The sequence below is a fragment of the Branchiostoma lanceolatum genome, chromosome 3, assembly GCF_035083965.1.
Source record: "Branchiostoma lanceolatum isolate klBraLanc5 chromosome 3, klBraLanc5.hap2, whole genome shotgun sequence".
Classification (NCBI taxonomy): Eukaryota; Metazoa; Chordata; class Leptocardii; order Amphioxiformes; family Branchiostomatidae; genus Branchiostoma; species Branchiostoma lanceolatum.
The window spans coordinates 24,641,357-24,660,963 of NC_089724.1; the positions used below are offsets into that span (position 1 = coordinate 24,641,357).

Genomic DNA, 19,607 nt, shown 5'->3' on the forward strand with positions numbered 1-19,607 from the left:
CGATTTACCTGCGATTTACCTGCGATTTACCTGCGTTGTACGGGAAATGCATCGTACGTACATCGTAGGTACGACGTGAGTTTAGTGTGACCGGGGCTTAAGACTAACTTCACCATATCTGGTACACAGAATGATATATTGTTGTCATGTCCAACTCTTATACCACCTACATAGGTCGATTTCATTATACTTCATCCTAAAAGCGAGGGAAAAAATAATCCATACATGGCTTTATTGTAATTCATACACTGTTATCGATAATGTTTTGTACTTATGATTGTAGGATAGGTTAGCCTTGCAGTATTGTTGATTTAGTGCCATATATTGTACCATATACGATTGTCGAACAACAAAGTTCATTCAATAACTTGCTCATCTGGGCTTCAAACGCAAATGCGCCGCACGTCAGTGAGAGTGCAAATGGAAATGGGTGAAAGAAACGCGACGGTGCCGTAAAAATCTGCCGTGGCAGTGCCGCCGCAGTGCCGGAGCCCAATGAGAGGGGGCCTTAAGAGGTCGCAGGTCTATGCCAGACGTCAGACGAGCTAAAAGTTTTAACTAAAAATACATTAGCATTACATTACTGCAGCACTAAAACTTTGCAGGAACAAACGGGGGATCTTCTTACACATATTTCGCAGTGGTGAATTTTGCACAATTTACGCGTACGCTGCATGCAGTATAGGCTATAGACACATTACAAAAATCGATGTCTGACCAAGAAGTTTCAAACTTTACTTTCAGTTGATAGGGCACTTGGTAGGTATTTGAAAACTGAAAACCGCTTTATTATCTTGTTTATGGTTACAGAGTTATAGCTGTCCAAAGAACCACCCCCATCCCTATTCCATGCTCTCTAAAAGATGTTTGTTACAAATGTATGCCTTGATCAAAAGCAGTTTTATTTTCAAAATGAATAAACGAGTCCCAAGTCTACGACCAACTTCGGCTTGCAAAGTTGTAACAGACTTACACACCAGAAAAACTATCCACAGATACTAGACAAGTTGACGATGCACCAGGATATTGGCATTTTGTCAGAACAAAATAAGGTCATATAGAAATGTTAAGACGAATTATTATACTTTCTTACAGTGTAAAACCCGTTTAATTGCAACTAAAAGTATATATAATAGCCTTAAACTCACGACAGTACTACCACCAATGAGTTTTGTAAAACACTTTCAGAATTGTAAGGATAATTTGATCTTGTGACATACATTTTACACCACAACGTTAACAATGAATACTACCTGACTATAGTAACTGCCAGAACTAAAGAGTCACAGCATTACAAACCACCACTATGCTCACAGTGAAGAGCAAAAATACAAATTAAACATGAAACAAGTTGCTTGAACCTGCCCGCCTAAGTACTGGACCTAGGGGTGGGTACCGGTACAAACAATTCAGGTCCGGTCCAGGTCCAGGTTCAGAGGGTCAGGTCCAGGTCCGGACCTGTACCTGTACCTGATTATAGTAGTGTCGCAGTACATCATATTTTGGAGAGCGAGACACACGCAAAAGTCTCCAAACGTCATGTCTGGAACGATATAATTTCTTAGGTTTGCACTTTGTCTCAAAATTATAATTTATACTCTTCTCGCCGTCTGTTTACTATTCCTTTAAGTGTTTCTAGGTATGATTCACAGCTAACGTCTTCGAAAACGAAGTTAAATCTGCTGTTTTGTATTTTCTTAGACCAGTTATGTGGCCGCCTGGTACTATGAATTTTCTAATCGGTCCATAGGCCGGTCCACTGATTTTTTACGGACCGTTTTTTTTGGACCGGTCCATTAAGAAATACCGGTTTTGTACCGGTACACGGTACCGGTACCCACCCCTAACTGGACCTATTGCTTATTGTGTCTTACCATGCAGCACGGACCTTAGGTACTGTTTCTGTGCCTTGAAAGTATCTCAAAGTCACAAATCCCCATCATGCTGGTGCCTCGTGACCACCAAAGGTTTATCAACGTTCCGCATCAGGTGGAAATAAAAGTTCATCACCCTCTCGTAGTCCTCGATGGAGATCCTCTCGTTCACGCCGTGAAGTCTCGAGAAATCTTCTGGACGCATGACGTTCGGAGAAAACCGATAGATGGCGCTCGTGAGGTTCCAGTAGTGACGAGTATCTGTTACAGAAACGAAACATTCTTAAAGGAGTCTTAAACTCCAGAAGGCGGTATTATTTTCCACTAGATTATGTATCAATGGATACATAATCAGCCAACTTTTTACAGAACTCTGCTTGTGGTTAATTTCACAAAGCGTGTTTTTTAAAACAAATTGATACTCATTAAACCCGTGCAGACCCTACCTATGTATTCCCTATGCGTAAAAATACATCATAAATCGTGGATATTTTTGGCATAAATGAGGGTGGTTAAGCACAATAAGAAGGCCAATTGTTAATAAGATATAAAAGAACCCAAAGCAAGACGAGTTTTTCTTAACCCCCATGACTTTTTTTTTATAATCTAACTTTTGTCAGGCCTTGTCAGGCAAACTGTATTAGGCCATAGGCTGAGGTTGTTTAATCTAATTAATAAAAAAACAGAGGGTCACCTGGGTAATTCGGTAGAATACTGAATGCTTTTTGATGCGCAGGGTACTAGTGGGTACTTTATCGTATACTGTAAAAAACATCCATTTTTACTTCCTAAAATTATCATCTATTGGAAAATAACTCCCCCCTCTGGAGTTTAGGAATCTTTTAAGAGCAACAAATGAAAAGCGATGGGGCAATGTGAATAAAATGAGCATGATAAAAAATAAGCACAATTAGTGCCTCTTTTGATATACCTGTGTAGCCCATCAGAACAAATGGTGCCACAAGTGAGTCCGGGTAGACCTGTTGGATACTTTCCTGTATCACCGTGTATGCTGGAGACTCCGGGCCACTCGGAGAGATGGGCGCAGGAACTAGAGACTTGAGGACCTCCACCTTGACCCTAGGGTCGTTGATGACCTTGACGACGTGATCTAGAACTTCCTGGATCGTCTGTTTGGGGTGGACTCGGTGGTTCACGATGGCGACTGCTTCAGGAGCGATGACGTTGTCCTTGATCCCGGCGTTAAAACGTGTGACGGCTGTAGTGGTTCGGCATAAAGCGTTAGTGCCCGCCTTCTGGGTCAGAATCCATCTGATGACGGGAGTAAAGAGCCACAGGTTAGAAGTCATCACACGATGGGGGAGGCTCATTTCGGTAGCGAGGTGCTCAGCGAAGTCTCGCTCAGGACCAGAACCCCAGAGGTTCGGCTGTGGGTTTCTTTCTAAGTTGGTAACGGCCTGGGACAGAATGCCAATAGCCGACTCTTTCTCAGGCATAGACCCGTGTCCGCCTTTCATCCGTACACTGAACTTCACCGTTAAGTAACCCTTCTCTGTAACGCTAATCAAGGCGACTTTCTTGGCCACCCCTGGTACGTAATCTTTGGTTACGGTAAACCCCTCATCTAGGAGAAACTCCGGTTTTACTCCACGATCCTCCAACAGTTTTGCAATCTTCTGCGCACCGTATTGGCCTAAGACTTCCTCATCATGTCCATACGCGAGGTACAGTGTTCGTTTCGGTCGATGGCCCCTCTTCAGGTGAAACTCCAGGGCCTCCAACTGTCCCATAACGTTATGTTTGCAATCTAAGGTCCCCCTACCGTACACAAATCCGTCTTTCTGCTGCCCAGAAAACGGCTCAGCTTCCCAGCCAGGTTCCTCTGTAACGGGAACTACATCCAGGTGAGCTGCCAACAGACCAGGTTTAAGAGAGTGGTCCGAACCCTCCACACGATACAGTAGACTAAAGTTCCCAACAACCTCTCTCGTCACCAGCGGGGAGGAGTGAACAACGGGGAAACTGTCGCGGATAAAGGCGATAAACTTGAGCAGTTCTTCGGGCGTTCCTCGCCCGGGTTCGTACGAGATCGTGCGGAAGGTTACCGCCCGGCCGAGCCTGTCCAGCCTGTCTTTGGTGGCGGGGATGAAGTCTTGATCGGTGACGTTACAGGGCGGTGGGCGGGTCTGGTAGGACGGGAACGTGACGGTTCGGACCACCACAATCACGAGAACACACATCAAGGGAAGGCCAACCCACTGCAGTAGCCTTTTAGCAGCAGACATGACAGTACCTTATCCGTGATCTGGACTAATTAGACAGCGCTCCTAAACATACCTTGACAGAAATAGCTCTCAACTACAAAGCAAGCTGCAGTTTCGATGCTTGTAACGAAGCCAAGTACGTGAAAAATGAATGAGCAAAGTCCCGCATTAGTTTAAACCCTAGACTTCGGCAGCCGTTGGCAGCCAGAACCACAATGTTTGTCCCGTGACGGAAGAAACAAAGGACAGAGGGTTAAAGGGCGTGCACGTGCGTTGTGGTGTCTGTTTCTGTGTTGTTCGACCGGTGTAACCAGTGACTCCTTCGGCGTATCATTTATAATAAACAAACCAGCTTTGCGGGGGCACGGCAGCGTCTGACTATATCACGCAGAACGGCCTGTCACACCTACGCTAACTTATTTCGAACTCCAAGAAGAGTTTAAATCTATTTAGGGAAGTACATGGTGGCAACTAACGAATCAGTCATTGACCTTTTAGCTAGCGCTTAAGCGAATACGACCGAAGAATATCCACTCCTTGCTAGTCTACTGTACCACATCCTCCTAACATCAAAAGCTATCTGCTACAAAAAAAAAGAACATAGCATGTCCATCACAAAAGATACCAAAATCGGAAGTTTTGCTTCAGTGCAAAGGAAAGCCGCCAGGAGGCCCAGAATTTACATTGACCTTCGTCTTTCAAAGACATACCCACGTACCAAATGTAATCACATCCATTCAGAGCAATCACACTAACCACAAATATCTGCAAGCACAAACGTTATCGAACACAGACACACACAGACACACACACACACACACACACACACACACACACACACACACACACACACACGCGCCAAAATATACTTCAATTTTTAAGGAGGTAAATAGATCATGCATAATTTCCAAGACCAGAAGGCAAACAAAACTCTCCATATCTCATTCTCATTCCAAGGAGCAGTCCCGTGGATGGTACAGTTTAATCAAGAAAATTAAACTTGATGTACACATACCTCTCTCACACCTGACACCTCCCCATCCTGGTGCACACCGGCAGGTCAAAGCGTTGTCATGGTCACGGCATGTTCCATTATTCAGACAGGGAGAGTTGCTACAGTTCGCTGGAACTACAGAATGATCACGTGTCCGATGTTATCTAAACGCGCTGAACATTGAGGTATTTTCATAGCGACTACGTTTCGCGCAGTCATAAGGCCTAGGAAAGAAAATGCTGTGGTTCTAGACCTTAGCTTTATTGAACATAATCATATAGCTAGGTTGTGTGGGCCTATCACAGGCCTCCATCCCCATTGATTATACAGCCATAACGTCACAAGTATACAGCGAATGCACCATCACAGCGTATATTAAATTCAAATCCAAAATTCTCCATGTTTACAGAACAAAAGAAAACTACTCTCCTGTTAACATCACAAAACCCACACATTACAGAAAAAGTGGGAGCATTCGTCTTCCACTGTCTCGAAAAAAGAAGTCAAACGACTCAAACCCAAATAAGATAGAATTTTTTGTTAGTATTTGAACTAGAATAGCCACATGCTATATTGTTACCAATGGTCTGTCCGTCCTTACATGTTTCATGTGCTTGCAATTAGCCTACGGCCAAGAACTTGCAATAAACTTATTATTATCATTATTAAAGCGCGGCATGTTTTGGAATAAAGCACGTTTTGGAACGCATCAACCCAGGCAAACGAAGTCACTGTAACGTTACCTGCACAAATGGCGGACATGTTGGTGTAGTCTGACCCGTTGACACAAAGTCCACCATAGTCCGTTCCACAACCATAGCTGTGAGGTGGCCTCCACCGTTCCTTCCTACGGTGGTATGGATAGTAGAATGCGGCATAAATAGGGTGAATGATTGGCCAGGAGAGTCAGTCCACGGGAAGCTTAAGTATGATAACAACAAAAAATTCGCCAAAAATCGATATTTCAAAATATACTCGTAGGCATGCGTCATTCTTTAAGTATTACCATCATGTACATTCCTTCAAAGTTATATTGATAAACATCGAAGCACAAGCCAAGGAGAGTGTTTTTTATGAAAAAGGGGCGTGGCCTTATAAATATTGATGACGCAATCATAACATCACACCAATTTGCATAAATCATCGCCTTGCTATAAGGTTCTACCTGAAAAAATTAAGGTTCAGGAAGGTTTATAAAGCTTAAGAAAGGTTTTTTTTCTTTCAAAAACGTCCCAAAATTCCTCAGCCACCATTTTCAACAATACCTTAAACTGCGCGGGCACTGAGATGATACCCTTTGGTGGCGAACTCCTCTGGCAAATTATGATGATATCTCCCTATTTAGTTCTCCCTATAGTCAGCAGCCTGGAGTCCAGCCTTGTTTAGTAATAGCCTTGGCCCGCTCCCCAAGATCCGCTGGCCTGCCAGTTGGCGGATCTTGGGGAGCGGGCTAAAGCTAACATGGCTGGACTGCAGGCAAGTTTAGCAGAGCCTCCACAAGGTATATTCCATGTAGGATCTAGGAAAATGCACAGTACAACGTCTTTCAGGCTCTCCCAATTGCAAACATGGACGCGACAGCTAGATTAAACATCCCTTCCAAAGACGACATGCAGTAATTACCTAGGCCAAGAAGGTTAATAATAATATGTCTTCGGTGCCGTTTGTCTGTTTGTGGACAGCCTAATGATAACTTCAAAAGTTGTGGGTGGATCTTAATGATAGGGGCTGTTCAACCGAGGTTAAAATCGATAATGTACCTCCTAGCGGCATTCTACGGCACTGTAGCTGCACTTCTGGTTTTGATATACTTATAATGTGCGGAAGGCATTTAATGATACCTGTGGGGGTCATAAATGAAGGCGTCCTGAAGAGGCGGGCAGCTGTAGGGGTTTATGACGTCACACAGCAGGACAGACAGAACTTCTGCCGTGAAGCAGCTGACGTGTCCGTGTTCGATACTGACGCAGCCGGAAGTCCAGCCGTCCAAGCACTTCCGGTTTACGTACAGACAGGGGAGAGACATCCCCGCCTCCTCGCAGGTGGACTTCACCTTGTCGTTGGTCATGAGACCCATGGCCTTGACCTTGAAGAAGGCCCAGTTGTCGTAAGTCGTCAGGTACGTCGCCTCACCTGCGCCTTGACGAGTATACACAAAGAACGCAAGATTCAGAAAAACGATCGATTGAAATTATGTCTAAAAACGTCCTCTCAAAGTATCAACCTTACATGTAACAGCCACTAGATAGCTTCGGTGGTTCAATTCAGTTCTATAAGAAAAAAATAAGATCTGTTAAACTATAGTCACGCTGCCTTTTTGATAATGTCTATGGTACCACAGGCTCCGGAGTAAATAGAAAAATGGTATACAAGCGAACCTTGACCTAAAGACGAAGAAATTCTTCCGACAAGGACTGTTGTGAACAACAGGAGGCGAAACATTGTGAAGGATCGCCTGCAGAAGTGATCAAAACAAAGGGCTTATGGATATCATGTGCACTCTAACCTTTGTGCCGTGCTCTTGAGACCCTTGTGTAAACAGATATTACGTAGTTTGACCCTTGCCAGAGAGTACCAACACTGTATATAGCTTTGGCACTCACCAGGTCTTGGTTAAACCATGTTCACATTTACCTACCTTTCCAAATGCCGGAAGTAAGAAATTCCTCATCATTTATCACTTATAAGATATTCTTAAAGTATTTTCTCATATTTTATGCAGATTAGGTCTTTATCTGTGTAACAGATATCTGTGGATGCTCCTCTCATGTTAGAAACGTTTCCTGTTTGGACGTCCTATCATGGAACGCAGCGGGATTTAAAAATTATTTGATTATGCAAACTATGTATTCATGATGTGTATAATCAGCCTCTACTTAAGTCGAGTTCCACTAAAAAGCTACTAAACTACCTACCAGCCAAAAATCATAAAGATGCATCCATCCTTTGTTGTTCAGGTATCCTCTTCCAAAATGATTGTTTACCCACCTAGAGTGTTGACTTTGTTCCTCATAGGATTTGGGTTGATAAAGGAAAGTCCCTTTTTGTGATTGGGTGGGTGGGGGGGTCTCGGGGGTGCGCATTCGCTCTATTAATTTCCTGTTGAAAATTCAGGAAACATAGAATGCAATTGGTGCTGCCTTAATTAAAAAAATCACATAAGTCAAAGAAGCCATTCCTACGCCAATTGTTCTATAGATAGAAAGTCCATTATCCCGTTGATTTGGGGTTTCTAAATGTTTTCATTATTTCATTACCTTCAAAGCAAACACCTCAGCGACGTATGCCCCTAAATTGCATAATATAGGTATGATATTGATAATGTAACATCCAGCCTAATTGTCACATGTCACAAATACAGAAATCCCATCATTTATTGCTGAGGCATCATAGAAGGTTCTTAATAGATATGCAAATAAAGTCCTCATCTGCATAAATCACATCTGTTGATAATCTCCTCCACCCAAACTTTCAAATGACATTGGCAAGTAACTAATTCACCTTGTTGTCCCAAGTATGAAAGTCCTAGCCTAGCCTGGCGTAGAGACCTATCATGCCTATTATAGCATTTTGTTTCTTAAATAATGATTTTCGTTTTGCATGATCTATTTTTTTTTCTAATCAATTCATCAGAGCCTGATGTTGCCATCGATTTACGAAGTTCTAAGCCCAATTGTTACTGTAGCAGCATCTCTTCACCCTAGGCCAGAAACATCAATGCTCAAGACAAGCATGGCTTCACTGACCCATTAGGAGAAGCAGGGGCTACGAAGGCTGCTCGGGAAATTCCCTACCCCATTTAGACCGGAACGTTTTGAGCCACTCACACCGGGGCATTCCCCTACTCTTTTTCGAAAGATGCGGTGGGTCCTTTGACGTGCTCAAGGTATGGCTCTCCTCAAACACGGGACCTCCATTTAACGTCCTATCCGAGGGACGTCCCTAGACAAAGCTAGACAATTTGGACCCAACTTCCAAATGCTGCAAGTATCAAATTCCCACCATTCACCAGGCTGTACAAATACCTTCGCACCGGAGCTTCGCCAAAAATTATTGAACAAATCGTAGATTTTCTTTCATGTATTAACGGAGTAATCAGGCATGAATAGAGGTCAAAGGTTGAAGTTGAACAAAAACGCGGGAAGTCGAAAACTGACTCGGTGGTCTAGTGTTTCGGCCGGAGGCCTCCCCAAGTTCTACCGTCTATAAAACCACTATGGATCTGCGTGACTTTGAGGAGGATAATGCGAAAAGTTGCGTGATTGGGTCTGACGTGCCGGACGTGACGAAAGGAGAGCCGTGCTGCCTCGGCATCGACGAGGCAGGCCGAGGACCCGTGCTCGGTGAGTCGCCCCCCTCCCACCCTGAGCGCGACATATATTATATTTTCGGTGACATTAAGGTCTCATTCATGAGTTTTTCCGCCCCATAGGCTTACATGTTATAAAACATGTTTTACATGGGCGCGTTCGTAATGAAGCTATAGGAAATGCACCGATGTCATTCATTCTCTGTTGAGCTCATCTACCCTAGATCATTTGAAAAAATTGCCAACTACCAGTTGGCATACAATACCTTTTTATGGCAATTAAAAACGGCACTTAGCTAGACCCGCTAAATAGGCACTTTCCAGCTGAAAGTGATCGACCGAATTACCGTCAATGTCCGGCTGTGGACGTCCGACCTCGCGCGCGGCTGCCGAACTTTACCTGTTAATTTCTTCCGTTACAAACAAGCTTTCATCAGTTTGACGCTTGATATCAGCTGGCCTAGCTAAAAGGGATTTTTACACCGATATAGACACATCTACATGCAGCCGTTCATTTTTTTGGGCAACGGACTCTTTTAGGGTACCCACTCGGAGTAATACATAAATGAGACCTTAAGTATAATGTGTTAAGTCAATAATGATTAAAACGAAAGAAAACTATCTTCTCCATCATCCTTGAAAGTTCGGGTGTCTTACGTCGACGCATTGGCCTTTGACACCTGTGAAAGGCATGAAGCGCCCCCTAGCGGACGCGGTTCAGGAGAGAACAGATTGTGCGGCTTTTAGTGATTCTGGGCTTCAAATTACGCCCATGCTGGCTAGCAAGCGTGTTTTTTAACTTGGCTGATATGCGATCAAAGGCGTACAGGACTAGACAACAACTCAAAGTGCTGCTTTGTGCGCAGCCTGGCTGGGTAGACTCTGAAAGAACGAGGATGGAATCTGGGTACAGACACAAAGACGGCCGTCGGAATCGTCCTAAGATACACGATTAAGGCAAGATACACGAATAAGGCATGGGGGGGGAAGGCGGGGGGGGTGTCGCCGTCAGCCAAAGTGTATTCCATAGCCTTTTACTTGACACGGAGCTTTACGTCTGGAAGTGTATTGCAATATGCTAGCTTGCGTACGCGTTAGCTGCAGTTTAGTGAGGTCCGTGCGTCGTTGTGCCTGTTGACACCTAATTTTCCAACACAAAACGCAACAGAAGGAACAGAAGGATGCTCTATTTCGTGTATTTACGATCGGAAACTTTAGTCTTCTTTCAAATGGCTTCTATTTCTAGCAAAGCATAATACAATGAAAAAAAAAAAAAAAACGCCCCTCAAAAATGTAGACTAGTCCGTTGCCATGGCAACTTGCGGTCAGAAAATGCGGGGTGACGCCGGGTTATCAATCGTCTTGAAATTTACACGCCAGCGCTAATCGTTGATTTTTTATGAATATTTTTCATTTTTATTTAAGGTCTCATTCATGAGTTTTTCCGCCCCATAGGCTTACATGTTATAAAACATGTTTTACATGGGCGCGTTGGTAATGAAGCTATAGGAAATGCACCGATGTCATTCATTCTCTGTTGAGCTCATCTACCCTAGATCATTTGAAAAAATTGCCAACTACCAGTTGGCATACAATACCTTTTTATGGCAATTAAAAACGGCACTTAGCTAGACCCGCTAAATAGGCACTTTCCAGCTGAAAGTGATCGACCGAATTACCGCCAATGTCCAGCTGTGGACGTCCGACCTCGCGCTCGGCTGCCGAACTTTACCTGTCAATTTCTTCCGTTACAAACAAGCTTTCATCAGTTTGACGCTTGATATCAGCTGGCCTAGCTAAAAGGGACTTTTACACCAATATATAGACACATGTACATGCAGCCGTTCATTTTTTTGGGCAATGGACTCTTTTAGGGTACCCACTCGGAGTAATACATAAATGAGACCTTAAATCAGAGCATATTTTATCCGTCTGTACCAACTTCAAAGAGAACCGGACACCAGGTTCAGGTTATAAATTTCATCCTACTGTTATGCAACAACTGTTATCACAGGGCACGAATGTCATTTTTTCATGTATTCATGCGTAACTACTTGGCCAAGGGGCCAATAATATTTAAAGTTTGGTTGTGCTGCGCAACCGGGAATTTCGTACATTACAAAGTATAAGTAAGTATAAAATAAAATAAAAAGATAACAGTTACTGTGTGCTTTGATGAATTTGGGTAAGGGTTACCTTGAAATTTAGACTATAGCTAGTTTGGACAGTAACCTGACCTGACTAAATCCCGCTCCTAACCGCCGGCTCGACGGGGGAGGGGGTTATGGACCCCAGCCAGCGAGAGATTGTGTAAACACAGGTGTAGTTTGGACTGATCACTCAGACCCTGCTAAACAAACAGTGTAGTCAGTAAATTAAAACAAACATGCTCTAAAAATTAAACCGAGTTAAATCGACTTCGAGTGAAGTCACTTGATTTTTGCGAGCATGAACGCTCCGAAGTCGCTTGAAGCCACTTGAACCAGCTGGTTATATTACTCCGAATGACCTGTTTTTGTCGCCGTGTATTACTGCTACTGCAGCTAAGCCTTCATACAAAACCCATTGTCGGTGATGCATTTTCACCACCAGGGCCCGCCGATGCCATTTTCCTCGGCAGTTATGCACTGTTTTCCAAACGTACAGAAGCGGAAAAAGAGAGGTTGCTGTCAACTGTTTGGATTATGGCGGCCATTTTGACCTCAACCCATGACCAACTAGCCACATTATCGTGAAACAAATGATCGAAGCCGCTTGAAGCAGACTAACACATTTTTGAACATGGACGCAAACCCCAAGTCGACTCCAAGCGACTTCGCCCACAAGTCAATTTAATTCGGCTTCATTTTTTGAGCATAGTGACGGATCTAGCACGACCTGCGTTTTCTAGTGATTTCTTGTTCCCAGGGCCAAATAGATTTATATATACAGTATATTACCAGACAACATTATTTTATACTTTTCTGTCTGCACAGTATGTGCCCTAGTCTGTATAGACTGACTGACAGTAGAAATTTATTATTATATGGCAAAATATAGCAACCTATGATGTTAACAATAACATAGTGCACTCGAAATGCAGAAATGTTCGCAGGGATTTAATTTCTCGGTAAACGGTGCCTTTGAGTTCGCGTTTCAAACAATAGTAGCGCTACAGTCATGCAATGGAACGGCTTTTCACCGCAAAAACGTGAACATAAAACCACCGTGAATATTTCTGCATTTACAGTATTTCTGTACATTGCACCCTTCTTGTGGTGACATGATTACCCTGACTCTAACGTCTTCTGTTGGTGTTCCTCCCCAGGACCAATGGTATACGGCATCTGCTACTGCCCACTGTCTGGGCAGGACAGGCTCAAGGACATGGGATTTGCAGGTGGGTCGAACTTAAAGCTCAGTATTAAACCTGGATGGGTTAGGGTCAGCAAACTTAGGGTCAAAAACCTCTCTAGGGTAAGGGTCAGTAACCTCTCTGGGGTTAGGGTCAGTGACCTCTCTGGGGTTAGAGTCAGTAACCTCTCTGGGGTTAGGGTCAGTAACCTCTCTGGGGTTAGGGTCAGTGACCTCTCTAGGGTTAGGGTCTGTACCCTTAGGGTCAATAACCTCTTAAGAGTTAGGACTTAGGGTTAATAACCTCTCTGGGGTTAGGGTCAGTAACCTCTCTGGAGTACGGGTCAGTAACCTCTCTGGAGTTTAGGGCTTAGGCAGTTACATGTAGGGTTAATAGCCTCTCTGGGGCTAGGGACAATAACCTTAGGGTCAGTAACCTCTGATGTTAGGGACAGTATCTTTATGTCATGACAGTATCCTCTGGAATTAGGGTCAGTAACAGTATGATCAGGAAGGGAAGGCACATGTAGGTAATAAACATTTTGCTCTACAAAACAACGGTCTTATTCAGTGATGGGAGCAATGTTTTACCCCCTACTTTTCTGTTCCGCATAACTGGTAAACAGCCATTGGGTGTCACACACTAGTTTTGTATAGTATGCTCAAGCTTCATAAGACCGGACTGTACGGTTTGATCAACTCACACCAGCGAAGAACCCCTACTCTACATGTATTTGATAAGTGTGGTGAGATCTTTTACATGCTCAAGGTGTTTCTCCCCTCAAAGTCAAACACCTCTAGCTTTGCTTCACCATCTGAGAGGATGTCCCTAACTGAAGCTAGGTACTCATTTTCACCTGAGTCGAGTGTAAAGTAGCCCTTTCGCATCAGGCACAACATTTTGGGCCTGCAAGGGATTTGAACCCAGAACCTTTAGATGCTAAGTCAACAACACTAACCGCAAGACCACCTTGTCAGCTTATGAGGATGTAACAGTGGGGTCCAAGCGCCACTAACTGACCAGTCTTACTGGTCAAGACCTTTTAGCTTAGTGCTTAGTGTGTGCGGTGTGTGTGCTGGTGGGCCTGGGTTCAATCCCCAGGAGCCAGGAGACTGTGCTACTCGCCTTTTGTGTTTCAATGATATATGATCCATAAACAGATGAAATGTTTCTCTCCCACCTCCAGATTCTAAAACCCTGTCGGAGGAGCAGCGAGAGAAGCTGTTTGAGGCCATCGCCGGGGCGGGGGAGTTCATGGGATGGACCATCCACATCCTGGCACCCAACGCCATCTCCAACTGTATGCTTAGGAGGTCAGGGGTCAATTTTGACGTCATGGACAATAAACTGGTTCACAGTCTAAACTGCGCATGTGCAATGTGATGCATTGTGATGTAATACTACATACATGCAGGGATTTGGTTTTGCGGTAGGGAGAAAATGGAGTGTTAGCAGTGGTTTTTAGTTCCCGTTTGAAACAATAGTAGCGCTGCAGTCACACAATGGAACGGGGTGGTTTTAAAGTCGCAGTAAAGGTTAAGAGTTCACCATGAAAACCGCAAACATTTCTGCATTTAGGTTGAGGTTGAAGCCTCCTGAGACATAGACAAAACACGTCCGGACATGTATGGCATGGGCTAGACAAGCACTGTTTTCAAGTTAGGGGCCTTCTCCTTTCCCCTCATGCATGCGTGGTGCAGACCTTAAACTGGCTTTTTGTATAAAACATTCTCTTGACATTCTCTTAAATAAGACCACTCTAAATTAATATCTTTGTTTTGGGATTCACAATTTTTTTCACCATTATTTTATGATTTGAGGGATTTGAAAAAAAAAAAGATAGCATGTTCCATTCAGGAGTGGTAGTTGAGGATTGAAGCCCCTATCTCACTTGACCCGCGGCACATTGGTGACCTCGCTGCAACTGAGCGATTTCACAGGGCCCACGACGAATTTCAGTGATAAATGCTTTGTGTGTTTTGTTGTCTTTTTAGTCATTATGCATGATATTCCCATTATGAAGTCAAGGGTAACACAAATCCAATTTAAGATGCAGTGAGGCTGCCAACATGCCGCGGGTCCAGTGAGATAGGGGCTTAACCATGTTCCATTATTGCCTTTCAGGAGTAAGTACAACCTGAACACCCTGTCCCACGACACAGCCATCGGACTCATCCAGAGGACGCTAGACAGTGGGGTCAACCTGCAAGAGGTCAGACTCTTACGTTATGGAGCATTCCATACTACAAACATTCTCTCACAAGCTGCACATGAAATGACAGCAGTTTGTGTTTCAGTGATGGTCATGCCATTACTAATGTTTTCTTTTTGTTTTGTTTTATATTTTATCATATAATCAGTAAACCTCCTTAGGGCATTACACACCAGTTTTGTACGGTTGGTACAAGCTGTGTAAGACCAGTGATCCACTAAGTGAAATGTTACTTGAGGTGTCACTACCAACTGGATTTAGGGTTAAACAGACATTTTGGGGGGGTCCTTACCCCATTTTTTCTGGACCGAAGGAGTGAAAAGTGGGTTAGAAAGATTGACTTTTCCCTCCTTTTCACCCCCCAAAACGTCCCCAAATCCAGTTGTGGCTCTCCTTTAAACATGTGACCTCCGGCTTCATATCCTATCTGAGAGGACATTCCTAACCTAAGCTGGGTACTCATTTTTACAAAGGTAGAGTGAGGAAAGTTTTGTAAAAAGCATCTCTCAAGGGCACAACATTTGGACCTGCTAGGGATATGAACCCAGGACCTTTAAAGTCAACTACTCTAACCACAAAGTCCAACATGTATATATTGCACAGCTCCAGATTTAATTGTTAGCCCTACATTCTGCATGCAACATGCTATTTTCCAATATGTTGTGATCTTTTTCCCCTTTGTTGCCTTTCAGGTGTATGTGGACACAGTAGGTGATGCGTCCAAGTACCAGGACAAGTTGAAGGGCATTTTCCCCGACCTTGACATCACCGTCACTCCCAAGGCTGATTCCAAGTTCCCCATTGTCAGCGCTGCCAGCATATGTGCCAAGGTACTACTTTTTTTCCCCCAAATGTTTTTTTTTCTTGGTGTGTGTGTTTGTGTGTGTGTGTCTGTGTGCGTACGTCTGCGTGCATTCATGTGTCCATGTATCTGTGATTCCCAATACATATACAGTGAAGCGTTGCCATACATTCTCAGTTCTGCTATTTTTAGGTTTGCTGAGAAGGTTATGTTTTCTGGTGCTTATGTCTTTGTGCGTGTATGTTTGTGTGTATCTGTGTGTGTGTGTGATTGCCAGGGAGATTGCCAGAGTAGATTGTGTTGATATTTGGTATGTCAACAGGTCTTAATGAGACCTTGAAATGTCAACAGGTCTTAATGAGACCTTGAAATGTCAACAGGTCTTAATGAGACCTTGAAATGAGTGGATTTTGGCCCCCTAGAGGCTTGTTATGGTACTGCAGGGGAACATCCGTTTTTGACATCTTGTTGTTTGTGAGACTGGAAGGTTTGAAAAGCAGTATGGGTAAGGGGGTGAAGTCTGCCATCTCTGATTGCCTTCCCCCTTCTACAGGTATCCCGTGACAGGGCTGTGAAAGGCTGGGGGTTCTTCGAGGAGACAGAGGGCAACAAAATCAGCCGACAGTTTGGCTCAGGGTACCCCAGTGGTGAGTATAATGCTTTAACTCCCTGTAGTCTCCAGCTATATGTATATCTTACAAAATTGTACATTCCTACTCATCAATGCAGAAAATAGGAGACACTATCTAGAAATTCAAGATGCTCCCTAAACTTAGTGTACATGTATCTGTATAATCGCCCTTCCCCGTTACACACCAGCTGCGCAGGCACGCAGCTTGGCAACAGCTGGTTATATAACACTGAACAACCTGTCACACTTAACCTTTGCACATCTAGCTGCAAGTTTTGTTCAATGCTATCTAGTGAGGATGCTACTACAGTACTTGGTGGCAATGAATTCCACTCTACCATAGTTTTTGGAAAATATGAATCTATGGACACCTCAATCCTGGGTTGACAACTCCGGAATTTGAAGGCGTGACTATTTCTTCTTCTTTTTTGAGCTGATATTAGATACTTAGATTCTGATTTGCATTTTCTGTTTTATTTCACAAGATCCTGAAACGAAGAAGTGGCTGGCCAGCATGGTAGAGCCGGTGTTTGGTTTCACCCAGTTCGTCCGCTTCAGCTGGTCCACAGCCAGCAAGATTCTGGACGACAAGGCCGTCACGGTCAACTGGTCAGTCAGGCAACATTTGTTAATTTGTTTACTGTAAATTCAGTTGTGATGGTTTTATTACCTTTGCCCAGAAGTTTATATTTTCAGCAGCGTTTGTGTGTATGTCCTTTCCGTCAGTCAACAGGATAACTCAAGAATGCCTGGATGGATTGTCTTGATACTTGGTGGGTAGGTCTTCTTGAGACCTCAAAATGGTTAGATTTTGTGCCGCCTAGCAGCTTGCTATGGTACTGCAGCAGAACTTTGGGGGTTTGATATCATACTATGGTCATGATTTTTGAGTGGTATTACTGGTATATAGCTCTTTAAAGAGTGAGTAAGTCATGTAGGTTTGGACCACCTAGTTTTACAAATATTTTTCTGCTGTAAGTGAGAAATTGAGGTCTTTGTAGTTTGTTTTATTTCACGGTTGAAACAATTCTGTAGTGTAGTATCCATACATTGTGGGAGACATTTGTGGTGGGGACCTCAATGGGAAAACCATGAAAATGACACCACCTTGAAAGTTTCAGGATTAAATAGTATCTATCACATTTGTGAAAGGATTATAGGTGACTATCACCTTTGCAAAATTATCAACCAAGAGTACTGCTATCCCACGTACTGTAACAAAGGTTTTTGATCCACTCACACTGGAAGGACTCCTACTCTTTTCGATATAAAAGAATGCTGGAATTTCAGCTGCACTAATAAGGTCAGCAGCCAGGAGGCCAATAATTGACCTTCACCTTTGTTTTGCTAACACCTACCCACAAACCAAACTTCAACGTGCTGTAGGTGTGGCTCTACGGAAACACAGGACCTCCGCTTTATGTAACTTCTAAGATTGCGTCTCTGTAGCTAGCTGAAGCTAGATACCGGGGTACTCATCACTTCCATGAAAAATGGTGGTATTGTTTTTGGTGTGTGTGTGTGTGTGTGTGTGTGTGTATGTGTGTTTGCACAAATTTGTGGTCGGCAATAACTTATTAGAAGTTCCGGATGGATTTTGATGATATTTGGTTTGTAGGTAGGTGTTATCAAAACAAAGGTGAAAGTCGATTATCGGCCTCCTGGCTGCTGACCTTGTTAGTGCAGCTGAAATTTCAGTTTTTGTATTTTTGGGCATTTTTTGGGCTTGCTTTTTTTGTGTAGCAGAAAACCATGTTCCAACCAAATTATGGTCCTCAGATGTTTGTATGGAATAAAAAGAATGGAGGGTGAAATAAAATCTAAAACTGGCTATGAATACCATATAGCAGGGGTGGGTACGGTCACTCCCGGTACATAAAATTCAGATCTGGTCCAGGTCCAGAGGGTCAGGTCCAGGTCCGGACCTGTACCTGTACCTGATTATAGTAGTGTCGCAGTACATCATATTTTGGAGAGCGAGACACACGTAAAAGTTTCCAAACGTCATGTCTGGAAGGATATGATTTCTTAGGTTTGCACTTTTAATATATATACTCAAAATTATAACTATATTCTCCTCGCCGTCTGTTTACTCATTCTTTAAGGGTTTCTAACACAGCTAACGTCTTCGAGAACGACTCTTTAAATCTGCTGTTTTGTATTTTCTTAGACCAGTTATGTGGCCGCCTGCTGGTAGCCTGGTACTATGAATTTACTAATCGGTCCATAGGCCGGTCCACTGATTTTTTACGGACCGTTTTTTTTGGACCGGTCCATTAAGAAAAACCGGTTTTGTACCAGTACACGGTACCGGTACCCACCCTACCATATAGAGTAGATCTCTTAAAGATTTACTGTCTTTTTTGATGTGGCAGTGTTAGGGACCATGGAGGAGTATTAGAGTTGATGGTTGTGGATGTGTTACAGGGATGATGAAGATGAGGATGAGAAGGCCGTGACCCCTTCTGTCTTGTCGTTCTTCGCTGCTAAGGGAGAGGATCCCAAGCAGAAGAAGCACCAGTATTTCCAAGAGCGATTTCTTCACTCGGTAACAGATTTTGGATCTTAAAAAAAAACATGTTTGTCAACAATTTATAAAAAACCCTAGGATTGCGAGGTTAGATGATCATTAAGTGTCATAAAAAATCTATACCAAGTTAAATTGAAAGCTAAGCCCAAATTATCTACAGTCGGAATAAACAAAATAAAGTCATCAAAGGATCTACTTTTATTATTCCTCATTTCTATTCTTTGAATGGTAATATTTTGATTCCCATGATATTGTGTAGCATAGGTGTACAAGTGCACAATTATTGTGTTACTATATCAAAAAAAAATTGCTGTGAACTGTATATTATTCTAGTTATACATCAATATAAACTCATCTGTGTAACTCTTCAAATTCTAGCTTACTGTCGCGTTGATATTATATTTTCAACACTCTGTGCCATTAAAATCATCCTGTTAAACACAAAATGCACTAAAATGTGCACATTAATGAGAGCAGTTATAGCTGCTTCCAACGTATCAGTTCTTGTCATCTGTGTCTGCGAAATAAAATAGAACAACTTATAACGTTACTCGTAAAATATACGTAGTGACAACACATTATTCACTGGTATGTGGGTCCTGGGACACATTACTGACCTTCATGCTGCTATTTACAAAAGCAAGTTTTCTCTGAGCTTTTTGAAAACATTTTGCAGCGTGCTCAACGTCAATGGAT

The 19,607-nt window shown here is 43.2% G+C and overlaps 3 protein-coding genes across 5 annotated transcripts in view; 1 reads left to right on the forward strand and 2 right to left on the reverse strand.

Moving 5' to 3' along the window:
* The window catches only part of LOC136431163 (fibropellin-1-like), a 26,145-nt gene extending 18,548 nt beyond the window's left edge, over nucleotides 1-7,597 (reverse strand). For both annotated transcript variants that reach the window (XM_066422440.1, XM_066422441.1), the window contains exons 1-4: nucleotides 7,472-7,597; nucleotides 6,935-7,232; nucleotides 5,837-5,940; nucleotides 5,115-5,228 (exon numbers count right to left, since the gene is read on the reverse strand). In XM_066422440.1, coding sequence (XP_066278537.1) covers nucleotides 5,115-5,228; nucleotides 5,837-5,940; nucleotides 6,935-7,232; nucleotides 7,472-7,535 — 580 coding nt within the window. In that variant the 5' untranslated portion in view covers nucleotides 7,536-7,597. The remainder of the gene's footprint in view (nucleotides 1-5,114; nucleotides 5,229-5,836; nucleotides 5,941-6,934; nucleotides 7,233-7,471) is intronic.
* On the reverse strand, nucleotides 761-4,433 carry LOC136431164 (N-fatty-acyl-amino acid synthase/hydrolase PM20D1-like). Its single transcript, XM_066422442.1, has 3 exons — nucleotides 2,806-4,433; nucleotides 1,854-2,135; nucleotides 761-1,382 (listed from the first exon to the last, which is right to left on the reverse strand). The coding sequence occupies exons 1-2, from the start codon at nucleotides 4,118-4,120 to the stop codon at nucleotides 1,927-1,929; spliced, it is 1,524 nt and encodes a 507-aa protein (XP_066278539.1). The 5' UTR covers nucleotides 4,121-4,433; the 3' UTR covers nucleotides 761-1,382; nucleotides 1,854-1,926.
* LOC136431167 (ribonuclease H2 subunit A-like) lies at nucleotides 7,098-19,357 on the forward strand. Of its 2 annotated transcripts, none has more exons than XM_066422447.1 (8): nucleotides 7,098-7,212; nucleotides 12,710-12,781; nucleotides 13,923-14,049; nucleotides 14,861-14,948; nucleotides 15,641-15,778; nucleotides 16,304-16,397; nucleotides 16,867-16,990; nucleotides 18,809-19,357. In XM_066422447.1, the coding sequence occupies exons 2-8, from the start codon at nucleotides 12,715-12,717 to the stop codon at nucleotides 18,948-18,950; spliced, it is 780 nt and encodes a 259-aa protein (XP_066278544.1). In that variant the 5' UTR covers nucleotides 7,098-7,212; nucleotides 12,710-12,714; the 3' UTR covers nucleotides 18,951-19,357. The 2 variants fall into 2 exon arrangements, with proteins under 2 accessions (XP_066278544.1, XP_066278543.1); XM_066422446.1 differs by lacking the exon at nucleotides 7,098-7,212 and adding an exon at nucleotides 9,186-9,436.
* Nucleotides 19,358-19,607: the final 250 nt, after the last annotated feature.

Bases quoted from the DNA above. Each gene is read 5' to 3' on its own strand.
- LOC136431164 (XM_066422442.1), bottom strand. From the start codon at position 4,120: ATGTCTGCTGCTAAAAGGCTACTGCAGTGGGTTGGCCTTCCCTTGATG. The intron at 2,136-2,805 runs GTATATCAAAAG...TTTCTGTAACAG, and splicing joins TGTTCTGATGGGCTACACAG to ATACTCGTCACTACTGGAAC.
- LOC136431167 (XM_066422446.1), top strand. From the start codon at position 9,310: ATGGATCTGCGTGACTTTGAGGAGGATAATGCGAAAAGTTGCGTGATT. The intron at 15,779-16,303 runs GTACTACTTTTT...CCCCTTCTACAG, and splicing joins CTGCCAGCATATGTGCCAAG to GTATCCCGTGACAGGGCTGT. The intron at 16,991-18,808 runs GTCAGTCAGGCA...GATGTGTTACAG, and splicing joins AAGGCCGTCACGGTCAACTG to GGATGATGAAGATGAGGATG.